Genomic DNA, 16,917 nt, shown 5'->3' on the forward strand with positions numbered 1-16,917 from the left:
ATCTCAGTCTGCCCGTGACCATGATACCTGCAAAATTTTGAAAAGTCGGGAACTAAAATCTAAAATTAAACCAAGATAAAATCCGTAAAAGTAGTTTCATTTCAATAATATTATTGTATTGTGGAAAGGTGACAGCGCAATTAATACTTTAACTACTCCGTTGTCTCCGCGACCCAAAATGTATCTTGGCCTCTGATACGAGAGAGCGCCACCTCACCCGATCCTTGGCCACTTCTCGCCAGTCATCGGCGTGAAGCGCCCGAAGGTCCGCCTCATCTGTATCACTCTAGCGATACCTGGGTCGACTTCCAACACCACAGGGCGACTTCCTGTTGGTCGTCCCAGATACGCTCTCTTCACACCGCGATCTTCTCCCATCCTTTCGACGTGGCCGAGCCAACGGTGTCTGTGAGCTATTATTTCTCCAATGATGTTAGAGATGACTGCGAGTTCCAATGCCATGTCAACTACATCTCTCTTCTTCATACGCTATAATATTATTAAATAATGTAACGGTATACTCACGCGTATTTATCGGGATCGCCCGACTAGTTTCGGCCCTAAATCATGAGCAGACGCGGCGGGATCGCGATCGCGAGTTGAACTGGCTACCCCGATACATACCCGTGAGTAAACCGTTACATCATTTAATAATGAATCGTTCTCACGATAATTACTATCGCTATAATATTAGATACTTTCAGACATGGGCCCTTGAATTGAGTAAAATACAATGTATCTGTCTAACTTCAGAGCGTAGCTAGTTAATAAATAACAAAGCAAGTTTATTAACGTGCAAATAACGTTGATTGCTTTAAATTGTTTGATTATTAATGGCGCAGTAGTTAATAGTAAATGGCGCCCGTGCACACGGCGGCATAGCTGTGACAGATGACGTACGTCGAACAAAATTAGGATATCACCTATTTTTTTTATATCTTCACTTTTATTTTATTGGCCGGCAATAATCGAAAAAGAAAATACGTGGATAGTCTGTTTCGGGTTTCCATTTTCATGGACAAAACTCTTCCTTATGGAAAAGGGAATTAAAGTCGAACAGTTGTCGTTTAATCTATATCTATACTAATATATAAAGCTGAAGAGTTTGTTTGTTTGAACGCGCTAATCTCAGAAACTACTGGTTCAAATTGAAAAATTATTTTTGTGTTGAATAGGCCATGCATCGAGGAAGGTTTTACGCTATAAACCATCACGCTGCGACTAATAGGAGCGAAGATACAATGGAAAATGTGGAAAAAACAGGGCAGGTATAAATCATAACTTATATCTTCTAACCACGGGGACGAAGTCGCGGGAAACAGCTAGTTTTCTAATAAAATTAAAGAAAGTGTCCGAGGGTCTTCTTGCAGGGGCACGGGCCCGGGGTGTTTTTAGTCGGTGAAAGTCCGATATATCGCCACACCGTGCTTTAGGCGTGAACCTCAACAACATAGTTTTTTGCCGCCTAGCCACAGTACAGGCCTGTTTTTTGGCAAAGTGAGTTTTTATCTTCGTGGTCTTTATGAACTCTTCGTGCCCAGCCACTCGGTTAAGGAAGTGGGTAGTGTCACACTCTTACTGGCTAAACCTGAACCGTGCAACAACTCCCGAGTTTTTACGGCGGCAATGCATCGATTCATCGCGCTCCAGTCAACAGGCTGTTTACAAGGCATACCGTTGACAATGCAAAAAAGAATATACACGAATTTAACTGCGTATCATACGAATTCGCGCGCTTTTGCAAAAATCACCCAACATGAAAAAATCTGTAGCTTGTAACATTCGTTTACGGAATTCCCTAATAGCTTCAGGGCAATAACATTACGAACAAGTATTTTTTTTAGTATTAGCTTTTGTTCGATCATCAGACCAGCTCGGCGTACTATAATATCGTATTGGCGCCAAACTATGACCAAGTTATGGCTGTTTCCCATATATTTTTCGACTACACACACGACACACATGGATAGCCGAGTGGTTGAGGTCACCACGCCAAACAAACCGCGCGCGACTTGTCGCTGGTTCGATCTCCACGTAAAACATTTGATTGATTGACGAATTTTCGTTCTGAATTTGGGTGTTTCGAATTGTATCTTGAATATTCGTAAAACTCGACAAGGATTAAATTAATTGGTGTAGGAGCCATTCCTGATATGAAACAAAGTCTTTATCAAGAGTGTCTATGTTTAATTCAGCCATTTTATCATGAAAGGGTCACAAATATACACACTGACTCTCAAATTTTTGGTCTCAAATGCGAAAAATTTCAAGAACTCCATGTTTTCAAGAACTTTTCAAAGTTTCATCCATACATACATACATTGCAAATTGAATAAAATATAAGCAAAAAATGACACATATGACAAGGTCAGAGATAATAAATAATCATTTCACATCAGAGATAAAAGTGTAAAACAATAAAAACTACTCATGATAAGATTTGACCTTAAAATCAAAATGGTGGAAACGCTGACACTATCATTGTGATAAAAGCAGAAAAAATGTTGATATAATATAACAAATTATGCTCTTGAAAATGTATTGCTGATTTTGTTTCTGTTTAAACATTACTTGCATTTTTTTGCATGACTGTCTACAAAAACTGAATTTAAAGTTAATTTTTATATGTGTAAAAGTTTATTTTACAACATTTTTATTGAAACTGAAATGTTTTTCCATGTAAGAGGTTTCGTTGGAATCTCAACATAACAAAATGTTTTCCAATAAGTTTAACTTATATTTTATTTGTACACCACCACAATGTATATGAATGTCAAAATTTTCAAGCAGTGTTTATTTTTTTATGATTATGGTTGTACACTACCAATTATTTATTTTATGATTGAATCATAACAAAAATTGACCTTTGCCTAATTTAATCAATTGCAAAAGTAGGGCAATTTTTATCTTAGATAATTTAAGCCATTAAATTTATAATCTTAGAAATTCTTATTTGATTGTTAATTTTGATTATTAATTATCAAGCCAAAATAATAGATAGCCATTTCATTATTAAAAAAAAACGTTTTTAATTATTTGGTTCCTGAAAAATTAATAAATAAACTTTATAGTTACACTATATTTTAATTCTAGATTGTGTTATTAAAATATGTCAGCAATAAAAATAAACCTTTTGATTCATAATATTGAAAATGTACGTCATTAAAATAAATAAACTGCAAATAGCTATTCAAAACGTAAACACAACACAACAAGAGCATAGACATTAGCAATAACGTCTACTTTAGGAGTTACAACAAGCCAAGGTAACAGTTATTCAACCTAATACTTTTTTTATTTGCTCAACAAGCAAAGTAAATAATACACGACCAAAGATCATCGTAATTACGAGAACCGAGTACAAAAACCAGTTTCGCAACTTTGAGTACACATAACTGCACAAATACACTGACAAATAACGCTATACCTCACTGACGTGATGTAATACGCCCATATAAATCGACAAGTAGAATATTTAAGACCTGAAATTTCATTTAGCTGCGGAATTTACATAAAAAATACGATACATTATGATGTGTGTGGCGAGACCAACCTGATCTTTCGCAACACCCGCTGAAAACTTAGTCTGAATTAGCGTCAAAAACTTACCGGTAGTGAATAATAAAGCGTGTCCTTGATTCACTTGTAATATTTAATTCTTAAAACAACGTGGAAAATTAGGAAAATACCGTTTCCAATACATTAAGAACGATGCACGAACGTAGACACAGATTAAAAAATAATGGTAAAAATCTCCAAATTGTATGTGTTGACGTTTCAGTTTGATATTGCAAGCAGTGATATTTTGTAATGTCAAATACGTATTCTCGAATCATGGTCACAAAAAAGTATTGATATCTCGATGTGCTCGTTGCACATTTTTATTTTAAATTTTATAAAAAGAGTAATTTGGCAAACGTGTATGTGTGCGTGTTATAATTTGAAGTATATTTATTATAATATACTCATCAATAAAATTGTAACATAAGGAGAGATAGCGTAGAGTTTTAGGCGTGAAGAAATAAAGATTATCAAAGCGTTCTATGAGTAATTATACCACAAAACTCCTAAATCTGATAACTAAAGTTCTACTGCTTAAATTTCTTATTTCGTACTAAACTAAACAAAATATTTCCAATTTATATGATTCTTACATTGTAAAGCGTTTTGTAACGTTCAATCAGCTGGCATCCCTAGCAAACGTCAAAATTTTTCGCACGCCATTGTGTGCGGAAGTCACCCATTTTTAAATTCCAAAAATCACAGTTTTACAACAACAAAAATCAAAATACAATCATCAAAATAAACTTGTTAATCAAAAATGGGTTTGCCAGGTTGTGGTATACCCGAGAGTGAGCTGCCGCCATGCTGGTCTGACGACGTTCGGATGAACGCGCTATTCGCACCCTTTCGTATAAAAACTGCTAATCCCGAGTCTTGGGATATGAAGATGAAGTTCTGGTCTGATATGCTTAGGCAGTGGTGTAGAAGTAGGAAAGATCCTATAGTGTCTGCAGCCGACGCAAAAGCAGCATTTTGCAGAAGAGGTCGCACCCCTGCGTGTATGGACATCGTTATCGAAGAAATGTTTCGGTGAGCATTTGAATTTTGATCTATTCTATTGCCTGATAACATTAAAAAGATAATAAACGTCTATGGTGCGCCTGGCGCCATATTTAGATATTACCGTGTTATTTTTGCGAATGTAAACAAAGCATGTTTTTTTAAATTAGGGTATTATTGGCTCATTATATGGTTATTAAATGTATTAACATGGTGTAATAGAACCTTGCTTTAGTAAATAGCAACATGATCAAATTAATAACACTTAAAATGTATCTTAAGTACCTATCTCAAAGCAAATGCAAAACTACATGTCTCGTAATATTTTTTTTGCCTAAAATCACCATGCTTGTTTTTTTTACGTAGTCTCTATTTATTTTAAAGTATCTTGTTAGACTTCTAACTGCAGCAGTGGACTGACGAAGGTTTAATTAATTAATGTATCATCTATCATAGATGTTAGAAGCCACTGATGATGAGCCAAATTAATTTTCACTAAGCAAAAATCTTTTCCTATTTCTCTATAGAAATGGCGACCTTTCCCCCTTATCAAAATATCACCAAATACTTCACAACGGACCTGAAGGCTGGGTCAAGTGGGGTGCTCGGCTGGCGTTCAGGCCCGCTGCCTTTGCTCTGACTGCTGTGGCATCCTTCATGCCATCCCGACAGACGCTAGACAATGACGGCTTGCCGAAAGCCAGTATTGATTCCACACAGCGGTTTGTGCTGGAAAGTGCTGTCAAAGTGAGTATGTTTGTTAATTGTGAGAGATTTTTTTAAATGAAAATTATATATGAAATCACATAGAATAGGGCAAATGTTGCATTGTAGTACTGTTTAAAGCTAGAGAAACAGTTTTGGAACCAAAATGAATGCAAAAACTTAATCAGTAAGAAAATATAATTGTGCCTTAATGTCATTGGGATGTTTAATAACATATTATCCTTATATGCAGGTATAGGCCTTGTCAGTGGTCAGCGCAAGTGCCAAAATAAAAAAAAACTAACAAGACTGCTATTTCAATCATCTGTCATAGATGTTAGGGTCAAAGTAGAGGCCACTGATCCTACTATGATGTATAATGTATGGGTGTATGAATGATTTTTATCTTTCACTCAAAAACCACTAAACAGATTTAGTTGAAACTTGGTGCACAGATAGTTAACACGTAGGATAGATTTGATTGCCGGGGCCTTATAGCAAGTGGGCCTGCAGACAGCAGCAATTTGATTCATAACATTGCTCTCTATATTACAGGAGCAAGCCACGGAACTACTCCAGAACTTCCCGTCCGACTGTGAACGCATAGGTACAATAGAGGAGCTGATGAGCCGCTGTGAGTGGAACCGGGGGAGGGAGGGCTTTGAACTGCTGCTCGGATACCTCGTGTCACAAGGAATGGCTTGCAAGAAGGGAGATGTTGTTAAACTGGGTAGGTTATGTATTTTTCTTTCTAGGTTGTAATGCTAATGACTAACCCAGAGGTGTGGTTGTGTGATGTTGTGTTTCTTCATAAATTTTATGAAATTGTCATGTTACAAGCCTCTGTTAAACTGCACTTTAAAGCAGTTTATTTTTGTGAATTCACATGTTGGTGTTTGGTAAAATTAACAATATGTGTCTAATATTTTTCTTAAAGAATGAAAACTGATATTTCTTTTTATACCCAGTCATTATCTCTACATTGATGGGCATATTTAGTTATTGATTCAGCTATAGGCTCATAGCCGGTCCTGGTACTGGCTAGCATTGTCTAAGATGGCAATAGGATATTTTACTAAAGAAATCTAAGTAGTCAGAAAGATGTCCTAAAAAATTTGAAAGCTGGTTTTTTATTCCATTACTGAAGAAATAGGAATGGTAGTAGGGAGTCGACGTCACAGAACATTTTAAATTTCCCTTTTTTTGTGTACAATTTAAAAGAAAAATTACGTATCCAATGTGTCTACGATCTGTTTCGTGGACTAACCAGATTTTTTTGTCAAAGACCCTATGGTATCACTACGAAAACCATAACATAATGAATGCTATCATTGTCAGCGGAGCCGGACAAGAAAGCGACCCCGGTAACAGAGTCGGACGAGGCGCTGGCGAAGCTGGTGTGCGCGGAGTCGCGCCTGGAGGCCGCCGCCGCGCGCCTGCTGCGGGAGCGCGCCGCCGCCCGACACGACGCGCGCGCCGCGCTCGCGCTCGGGAACAGGCTCGCCGTCAGTACCACACACCAGATAGGCACTAACTGAGCACAGCTTGTATTAGGACTACTCTCTCTCTCTCTCTCTTAATCAGTCCCTCATATCTGAGGATCGTGGTCAGCATCAGGGCCACATTTGGAGCGGATGATTTTGAAATGATCACGCTCATCATGTTCGCATGGAGACTGTCCATGGGAAGCGGTAATCGATTGACATCCTTGGCTTCATTTCTTTTTTCCACATTTTTATGCACTCACTTTTTTTGTTTGCTTGTTTTTCGTTCCGTTTAGATTTTTGACAACTCAATTTTGATACACTTCCCGGTAAGCTAGCAGGCTGATATTTTCAGTCTAGCTACGAACCCGATGACAATGCAATTTACAAATATGTGGATAGATTTTAAGATTTTTTGAATCTATAAATTCTTCCTAAACCATGGCAAAACAACGTTTGCTTTGACAGCTAGTATTACTTATGTTTTTACCTCACCAGGCAAAGAACCACCTTCGTCGGAAACACAAGACCGACCAGCGCCTAGAGAAGTGCACGAACGCTTTGGACAACGTTCGTCAGCTGTTGCAGCAGATGAGGGATGTTCACGTAAATGTCGCCATCGTCGATACTTATAGGTCAGTGGTTTCATAATCTTTATATATGAAAAAAGGATAGCTGACTGATTGACATAGAGCAGACCCACAGAGAGCCCAAACTGCTAGGGCTAGGATGGTGAAATTTGGCATGCAGGTCCCTGGCTTCGAATTCAATCCCCGCTTAGGAAAAGCATTTGTGTGATCGACGAATACTTGTTCTGAGTCTGGGAGTCGTTTTGAGAAAGAAAAAAAAACTGCCTAAAAAAATTGAGAATAGTAAATTGTAAGGTGACCTTGTACAGCAGTTGTTTTTCCAAGAAACTCATAACCAAAAAACCTTCAGACATACTTACAAATCAAACGTCTTTTATGAGTCGTTTAAAACACTAAAACCTTCTCTTGAAAGTAACAAATACTTTTCTAAAAACCGCATCCAAATTGCTTCAGCTAAACGCGAGATATTTTAAAACATACATACTTACAAACAGGTCAAGCTGAGAAACTTCTTTTTTTCAATGACATTATTTTACTTCAAATTGTGATGTTTTTGTTCGCAGGACGAGTGCAGACGCTATGAAACGCAACATGACCGAGAATGGCATTGACGAAGATGCCGTACACGATACCATGGACGATCTGAAGGAGGTCAGTATTGTAGGACGGTTGAATATGGCTAGTTATGTCACTGTTGGACAAAGGTACCTTCTATTAAGTGAGACAGGTATTGATTGGCTGTAATTCATTCTTCAAAAAAGTGTATTCTTCAAAAAACATGTATATTTTCATAATAACTATCGTGAGACTGATTAATTATTAAATGATGTAATGGTTTACTCACGCGTGTTTATCGGGGTAGCCCGACTAGTTTCGGACCCAACCGGAGTTCTTAATCATGAGCTGACGCGGCGGGATCACGAGTCGAACGATGTATGTATATTTTGACTTCTTATCAGATGAGATGGGATAGAACAGGCTTTAATTAGTTGTAATTTATGCTATTTACGACTGAGGAATCTGTGAATGCAAGTCACTTGTAAACTAGGGGCGGAATAAAACAACGGACGTGTCGATAGCACACAGCAAATATTCGCAGTCTGTTGCGGCGGTGGTGACAATCTTAAAACTAGTTCTAGTCTAGTTTTCTAATGTCTAAATATTAAAACATACATCACAACAACTAACTTCAAAATATTTACATATTATTGATATTTAAAATCTACATATATACACATAAAATAAGTTACAAAAACAATAATTAAAATAAGGTATCAAATATACTTTAAAAAAATTAGATATGAAAGCCTGAAAGCTAAGCCAAGAAAAAATTACTCATTTTAGGGTAAATTCATACTCTGGCTAGCTTCAAACCCGATGACAATGCAATTTACAACTATAAAAACGGTTGGACCGATTTTGATAAAATTTTAATGAACTTTAAAAACTTAGGTATTTCGATTTTTTAAATCTATTAATTCTTTTGACTACACCAATAAATTGCGATGAACCAACAAAACGTGCAAATCTCTTTCTTACGCTATGACATTTTATCATACTTACCTGCTAATAAAATAAAATAAAGTTGGTTAATAATTTTCGTATCTCACAGGTAATGGAACAATACAGCGAGGTTGAGAAGGCTCTCGGTACCAACATAGATGACCTGGACACAGCCGAGCTGGAGGACGAGCTGCGGGACCTGCTGGCGGAGGCCGGGGGCGCCGGGGCCGGCTCCCCGGGGCCCGCCCAGAAAGCTGGTAAGGGTACTAACTGTTTCAACAAAAGAAAGGGAAAGATTTGTTTGTTTGAATAGGCTTCGAAACTACTGAGCATGGGCTATAATTTATTTTGAAACATGTTAGGGATCCGTAAAAAAATTGCGATAATGTAACTGTTGATATTTAGGTAGGGGCTGATAATAAAAACACTCAGAGTCACTTGTACGATAATTTTATATTGCCTTTTAAAACTTGGAAGTATTACGACTGGATCCTACCACACGGTATGACATGAATTAAAAGCGTTAGACATAGATTGAAGTAGAATAACAAGATGCGGACAACATCACATACATTGTTCTGAACCCAAAGTAAGTTGCTGAAGCACTTGTGTTATGGAATTCAGATACAACGAAGGTACCACAAACACCCAGACCCGAGACAATGTAGAAATGTGAATTTTTACATTGACCCGACCGGGGATCGAACCCGGGACCTCAGAGCTAGCGACACCTTGAAACCGGTGCGTGCGCCACTCGACCACGGAGGTCGTCGGCGACCTCGGCCGGCTTAAATGTGTCATTCTAAGAACTGTCATCTTTAGTCACTGGTGATGGGCTCCTTTTTCCGCACGTAGGCTCCAAGTCGGCCCATTGTGCGTGTCATCTTTAGTCACTACAAAGATTGTTTTTTGCAATCTCAATGGAACAAATCAACGGTAACCAAAGGTGTAAAATCGGAATCCTATTTCTGCGTGCGCTGCTAATACTATTGACAACAGAACAAAATTATGTACTACGGGTACATGGTGTGGTACATGTATCACGGTATTTCATATAGGCCGTATCACAGGCACTTTTAAAACGTTACAGTAATAGCTCTAGGTGCAATGTTACGAAATGTAATTCAGGACAAGGAGAGGACAAGAAACTTCATAAGTCACTCTTTTAAAATATAATTTTTCTAGCTGTTGCCCCCGACTTCGTCCCCGTGGGTAGAAGATATAAGTTATGATTTATACCTGCCCTGTCTTTTTCACATTTTCCATTGTATCTTCGCTCCTATTAGTCGCAGCGTGATGGTTTATAGCCTAAAGCCTTCCTCGATGAATGGTCTATTCAACACAAAAATATTTTTTCAATTCGGACCAGTAGTTCCTGAGATTAGCGCGTTCAAACAATCAAACAAACTCTTCAGCTTTATATGTTAGTATAGAAGTATAGAAAATAATATAACATTGGTTCCACAACTTTCACACAACGCCATCTAGTTTCAAACTAAGCAGAGCTTGTATTATGAGTACTAGCCAACTGATAAACATACTTATATATTTCTAAATATATACATAATATAGATAAATTACACCCAGACACAGAACAAACGATCTTTCTCATCACACAAACATTTGTCCTGGGTGGAAATCGAACCCACGACCTTCCGGTATAGCAGTACGGGTCACTAACCACTAGACCAACAGTCCCGTCAAGTTGCTGAATAAACGTCTCTTTTATTTCATTTCAACATACAGACGGACAAAAGGTCCCACTAATAGTCCCAGTAATCCAACACACTGAAAATTGAGTATTAATATTAAAATATCTTTCCAGCGACGAAGCTACCATCACCGCCGTCGTCGCGACCTTCTCGCAAGCTCTCCGAGCGGGACTTCGTGTTCGACGGAGAGGAGCGGATGTTGGCGGAGCTCAACGAGCTGGGGATAGAGGACGCCAGCCCCCGCGGCAAGGAGCGGAGGGAGAGGGTCGCCCTGGCTGAGGGGGAACCTGGTGAGAGTTTGGTTTATGGCGGAGCTGATGGCGGAGAGGAGGAGAGGTTGGTGGAATGAGGAGGCTGGCGGAGTGAGAGAGAGAGAGATAAAGGTAAGTGGTGGTTTGTTCAATTGAGGCGGCGGAGAGGAGCGGAGGCAGGTGGAATCGAGTCTAGACTGGTGGAGAGAGAGAGATACATGTGGGTGGTAGTTTGGCTTCTTGATGATGAAGAATCTTAGATATTGGCGGAGTTAAACGAGCTGGGGATAGAAGACGCTAGTTCCAGAGGATTATGAGACAAGTGAGTGGTAGTTTATAAGATGTTTGATTTGGTATCAGTTTTAAAGGCTATGCCCATAATATATGGTCATATCAATATGAGCTAAAGTTTGTTTCCTCTTCACATTATAACGGCCTTACCAATTTCGATGGATTGATCACACACGCAAACGGACTCGCTAGAAAAGTGTCACTAATAGAATTTCTACACAACCATCCTTCAAAATTTCTCTTGACATTAAACATTTCACCCCAATTCTAATACTCCCATCGTTATTCCAGAACCATCAGTCGACAAGCCTCGCTCCCCGAAGCTGGCCAGCCCCAAGCCCACCGTCCCCATGAAACCCTCGCAGGCGTGGTACCCGGCCGCGCGCGAGTCCCTCCGCGCCGGCGTGTGGGACAACAACAACGACGCAGACCTCAGCTTCGAGCTGCGACAGGACGAGAGGCTGCATCCAGGTATCATATACTTATTTATTTACTAGCTTTTCGCCCGCGTCGAGGTCGGTTGTATCGCGTTTCCAAGAGATCTCTTCAAAAGTCCGGGATAACTACTATCCTATGTTCTTTCTCAAGGTCAACTCTATCTCTGAACCTAATTTCATTAAGATCAGTTCAGTGGTTTAGACGTGAAAACGTAGCAGACAGACAGAGTTGCTTTCGCATTTATAATATTAGTAGGGATTCAAATTAGACTACAAAGTACTGGCCTGTTGGTCTAAAGGCCAACCAGACGAGATAAAAAACGTAAACAAGCGGACCGTTACTGAGTTACATCGCGATAGCGAGGGATTATTATCCCTGTCCTTATCACTCGTACGCGCAGTTATGGCGTGAGTTGGTCGATGAAAGCTGTCGTTATGTGTTTCGTGGTACAAGAAAGCAGTCAGTACGGCAGTTGTCAACATTTGATCCGCAAGGTTGAGACAAGTTCATTCCTTCATTTTTGTCAAAATTCGAACTTTGGCAAATGTCATGAACCCCTGGAAGTTTGTTTACATTCTTTATCTCGTCTCGTTGGCCTTACTACATATAGTGGTTAGTGGCCCTGGTTGCTATACCGGAGGTCGGAGGTTCGATTCCCATCCAGATAGTATTTTATCATATCTCTATCCTATTATCTACACCCTCGTACCTCTCCGACCCAGGCCAGCAGCTGAACGTGGACTTCACGAGTCCCGGGCGGCTGTACGGCGCGGACTTCCAGGTCCGGGACCACACGCTGAGCGGCGGCGTGTGGCTCTACAACACGCGCGACACGGACCTCAACCAGAACTGCGGACTCCCCAGCACCGACCATGTCAGGTCAGTCCACAACATAAGGGATTAGTAGATTAAGTATAGTATTCAATATTGAAATATTTTCATATTCAAATTCAAATTCAAATTTTATATTCAAATTTTTGACTGCACGGATAGCCGAGTGGCTGAGGTCATCACGACTAACCCACTGCGTGTTAGTTCGATCCCCGTAGGACAAGCTGGGGTGTCTTTGTGCATGTGATCTGTGTGTTTATGAAACCCCCTGCGACACAAGGATTAAATTCCTTACTATGGTAGTCTTTTTTTTAAGAAAATAAAGAACACGTCGGGACACATCTATAGCTCTGACTATGGGCCATATTCAGAGCTATAGATGTGCCCCAATATGAGGCGACGAGGCCAATGCTCTTTACATGTCGGCCTCTAGAAAGTGACCCACCGGCTCACACTACTGGCCGGTGGAAGCCCGCGGTCGGTGTTTGAAGGATTGCAACGCATTGCCACACACCGACACACAAACGCGGATGACGTAGCACGGCGGTTCAGGTTTAGTCAGTAAGGGTCTGACACTACCCATTTCCTCCCCCGAGGGAGTGGTATAGGAGGAAGGGTAATATCTTACGTCATTAACCGCCTTGGTTTAAAATCAGTCAAAACAATACTATTAATATACATGTTTTATTCTGCTTCCAGTACTGAAAGTCCTGGCAAGTCTACCGTCCCCGGACAGTTCCAAATGGCCCCGGGCGGTGAGCGTAGGAAGTCCACCCAAGAGTTGTCCAATCAGAAACCAGAAGCGAGCGTCGAAGAGTTGGAGCAGAGGCTCAACAACCTCAGAGGATTTAAGTTATAATATTAGGATGTGAGTCACTGTTTTATATGACTATAGTTTAGTTTAAAATTAAATTAATAGATTAAAAAAATCGAAACACCCACGTTTTTAAACATCACTGCTTTAAAATCTTACAAAACTCTGTCCAAACCGATTTATTCGAGAATAATCGTGGAATAAGTTATTCCTGGTAGTTACTTTTGTATAAGTTCGGGTTTGGTCAAATCGACCCTTAAAAAAATCTAAAAACCTTAAATGTCAAAAACTACAACAAATCTTAAATGTCACTGCATTTAAATGTTATCAAAATCAATCCAGCCCTTTCTATAGTTGTAAATTGCATTGTCATTAGGTTTAAAGCTACCCTGAAAATTTCAGCCTGCTACCTTATCCGGAAGTGCCTCGAAATTGAGTTGCAAAAATACAACCGGAATGACAAACAAGAAAAGTGAGTGTATAAAAACATGGGAGAATTGGTAAAAATATAGGTAGATATATCTGGTTAAAGCAATAGATAAATTATAATACATATATGTGATGGTAAAACGGTGTGAATAGAGTTTCAAGGGGCGAACAGAAAATTGTGTTTTTAATGGGGTGATCCGTTTTCAAACATAAATATGCTTAAACACAATTATTTTATGAAAAGCTTGAGAATTTTCATTTATAATGTTTATATTTTCTCTTGTTTAACGTCCAATCTTTAATAAAACTCTGTTACTATCCACCCAAGAAATACCTCTATTCACTCCGTTACAAAGTAAATAACTCGAAAAGGAAACTTGGTTATCAAAAAATTGACTTATCAAAAACAAAAAAAAAATGTGTACCCCATGAAACTTACTGCGTCTTAAAAGTAATATTATTATGGTCGTGGAAGTGTGACGGCAATACACTGTCGTACTACGTGACTACTCTGACCGGCCTGTTGGTCTCGTGGTTAGTGGCCTTGACTGCTATATCTGAGGTCTTGAGTTCGATTCGTACTAAGGAGAAAATTTTATGTGATGACCCTTGTAGTTTGTTTCGTGTCTGGGTGTTATTTATCTATATTAATTAAAGTGTCAAGTACAGGTTACCGTCTAGATGATAATATATGTATATCTAAAACGTCCAATAAAACCCGGTGCGTACCTTAGAATCGAACTCAAAACCTCTATGGTCGCAGTCTTACCACTAAGCTATAACAGCTTCATCATCATCATCCTAGCTTTCTCCCAACTATGTTGAGGTCGGCTTCCAGTCTAACCGGATTCAGCTAAGTACCAGTGTTTTACAAGGAGCGACTGCCTATCTGACCTCCTCAACCCAGTTACCTGGGCAACACGATATCCCTTGGTTAGACTGGTTGTCAGACTTTTCAAGCTTCTGACTACCTGTAACGACTGTCAAAGATGTAGGAATGACAGCCGCAATTTAACGTGCCTTCCAAAACACGGAGGAACTCGTTATGACAAAGATACGCGTCAAGCGTAGCTTAACCTGTGATCGATTCACTTATGCAGTTATAGCTTAGCCACGAGCTCCTCCTCTTCTAAGCTATTACAGCCGCACTCTAATAATATTACTTAAAAAACTGAAAATATTCATACTGACTCGAAGTTATAAAAATAATTATAAAGTGTAAAATGTATATTGATATTTGACTGAATGTTAGACTAATGATCTGATATTTAATTATAGTTTTAGATAAATAATAATACAGGGTATTTGACTAAGGACCGATTTTTCAATCGCCAGATAACTTTTATTCGACGAATATGTTTGACGTTTTGACGGCTTTTGTATAGGAAATATGTCAAACGGCCATATTTATTCCTCCGATAAAAGTTATCTGACGATTGAAAAATCGGGCCCTTAATCTTAAAAATAAATCTGTTAAAACCGTCAGACATATTTCCAAAAGATTTGATGATTTTCAATAAGTATTTTTAATTTTATCACAACATCAAAAAGTAAGGATTAAAAGCACTTTAGATGATTTAAATGTATGGTAGTGGTGGCTAGTAACATCACTTGCTAGTAAAAAGCGTACTGGTAAGTGACGTCACACGAGATTTTGAATACTGAACTTTTTGTTTACGAGATAACAGTGAAATACGTATCCAATATTTTTTGGAAGTCTGTCTGACTTATTAAACAGATTTTTTTTAGTCAAATGCCCTATTATCAGCAATAATAGTATGTGTTGTGATAGTGAAAAACATGGCGAATAGTTTTATCGTAATGTGACTGTATGAACCTTCTTGTATAACACACGGCTTATATTATATGCCTATAAATACATACTGGTAGTCTGATTAAGCCCATGCCTTGGGCGAAAAGATTTCATAATCATCTTTGTGTAATTCGAACAAATATAGTTCATTTTCGACAAATTAAAATTATTTTGCCTTCATCAAATACTTATAATCTATTTCTTTAGGTATTTAAAAAAAGGTTGACAATATTGGTGTTTCTTTGACAAAAAACTCAGTTTTAATAATAAAATGCTACGAAAAATAATTAAAGATTACAAAATCAAAATGAAATATGTCAGTCGTTTATTTATTTAATATGTGTTTGTGTAAAAAGACACACCCGTTTAAATTATCTATTATAAGATTGTTTACCTTATTTTAATTACTTAAACGAATAGGTATATACGAAATGTTCACATATAGCTAATCAAAGCACGCTTATACCGTGTACTAAGTGATAAAATCCAAGAGTTGTCTTACCTAGATTCTTTCAATCATCAACTTAACCCTTGTTAACTTCTATCTGAGGAATAAATATGGCCGTTTGACATATTTTCTATGCAAAAGCTATCAAAACTTCAAATATGTTCGTCCAATAAAAATTATCTGGCGATTGAAAAATCGGCCCTTAATATTATACCGGCCTCTATCCCACTGTTGGGCTAAAGCCGCTTCCTATAGCAATAATGTGTAAGCATTGATCACCATGATAGCTCATTATGGATTCCAGATCTCTAAACGATGTTTTCTGATTAAATATTGTTATGTGTTTGCCAGGATAAAATATTTACGTTATTGTTGCAACACCAAAAAAACATGATAATGTTACAATAATATAAGTATCCCTTTATGAAGACAGTTAGAAACATTACCTACACTATCAACAATATTAATTAAATATAATTGGAATATAGAAAAAAAAAACATTTGCCATATTAGTTAATAAAAAAATGATAGATAAATAAATAATAAAATAAAAATATAAAAAAAATGGTTTCGTTAACTCATATCTATTCAAATGTCATTAAGTTTTGTAAATATATTAGAGAAATATGGCTGGTTCCATTTAATAAGTAATGAAAGGTGTATTATTATTAATTATTATAGTATCTTAAATCACCTGAGTAAAACATTGTTGATTCTGCCACCAGATTGACAGTTGTCAAGACTTCTTCAAGTTTTTTAAATGGACAGTTTTAAATGTAAACTAAATACATTTCAAACGATCTATATCTGTTTTAGATATCTAGCAAAAACGATATGGCCTCAAAATGAACTAATTATCCTATTTTTTTATCCATATTGTCAACTACCTTCATACCAAATTTCATCGAAATTGTTTTAGTCGTTACAGTGTAATAAAGTCACAAACTTCTTTTTAATATTAACGTGATTATTTTGACAAAATGGTGTTTAAAAATGTGTTGGTAATACAGTTGTTATTGCAAGTTCAAATTTTACAGTTAATTGC

General features: G+C 38.0%; 2 protein-coding genes across 7 annotated transcripts in view; one reads left to right on the forward strand and one right to left on the reverse strand.

Moving 5' to 3' along the window:
• Window positions 1–3,796, reverse strand: part of LOC113492265 (pantothenate kinase 3-like) — a 41,859-nt gene extending 38,063 nt beyond the window's left edge. For all 3 annotated transcript variants that reach the window (XM_026869702.1, XM_026869700.1, XM_026869699.1), the window contains exon 1: window positions 3,610–3,796. The gene's annotated coding sequence lies outside the window, so the exon portion shown is untranslated. The remainder of the gene's footprint in view (window positions 1–3,609) is intronic.
• Window positions 3,797–4,171: 375 nt separating this feature from the next.
• The window catches only part of LOC113492259 (charged multivesicular body protein 7), a 40,053-nt gene continuing 27,307 nt past the window's right edge, over window positions 4,172–16,917 (forward strand). The window contains exons 1-12 of one of the 4 annotated variants that reach the window (XM_026869686.1): window positions 4,322–4,593; window positions 5,091–5,310; window positions 5,824–5,998; window positions 6,607–6,773; window positions 7,251–7,387; window positions 7,906–7,993; window positions 8,955–9,102; window positions 10,671–10,847; window positions 11,391–11,570; window positions 12,260–12,416; window positions 13,068–13,236; window positions 13,559–13,791. In XM_026869686.1, coding sequence (XP_026725487.1) covers window positions 4,322–4,593; window positions 5,091–5,310; window positions 5,824–5,998; window positions 6,607–6,773; window positions 7,251–7,387; window positions 7,906–7,993; window positions 8,955–9,102; window positions 10,671–10,847; window positions 11,391–11,570; window positions 12,260–12,416; window positions 13,068–13,227 — 1,881 coding nt within the window. In that variant the 3' untranslated portion in view covers window positions 13,228–13,236; window positions 13,559–13,791. Of the gene's footprint in view, window positions 4,594–5,090; window positions 5,311–5,823; window positions 5,999–6,606; window positions 6,774–7,250; window positions 7,388–7,905; window positions 7,994–8,954; window positions 9,103–10,670; window positions 10,848–11,390; window positions 11,571–12,259; window positions 12,417–13,067; window positions 13,792–16,917 lie in introns of those variants that run through there. The other 3 variants (XM_026869687.1, XM_026869685.1, XM_026869684.1) reach the window with 3 other exon arrangements.

This window comes from Trichoplusia ni, chromosome 3 (genome assembly GCF_003590095.1).
Source record: "Trichoplusia ni isolate ovarian cell line Hi5 chromosome 3, tn1, whole genome shotgun sequence".
Taxonomy (NCBI): domain Eukaryota; kingdom Metazoa; phylum Arthropoda; class Insecta; order Lepidoptera; family Noctuidae; genus Trichoplusia; species Trichoplusia ni.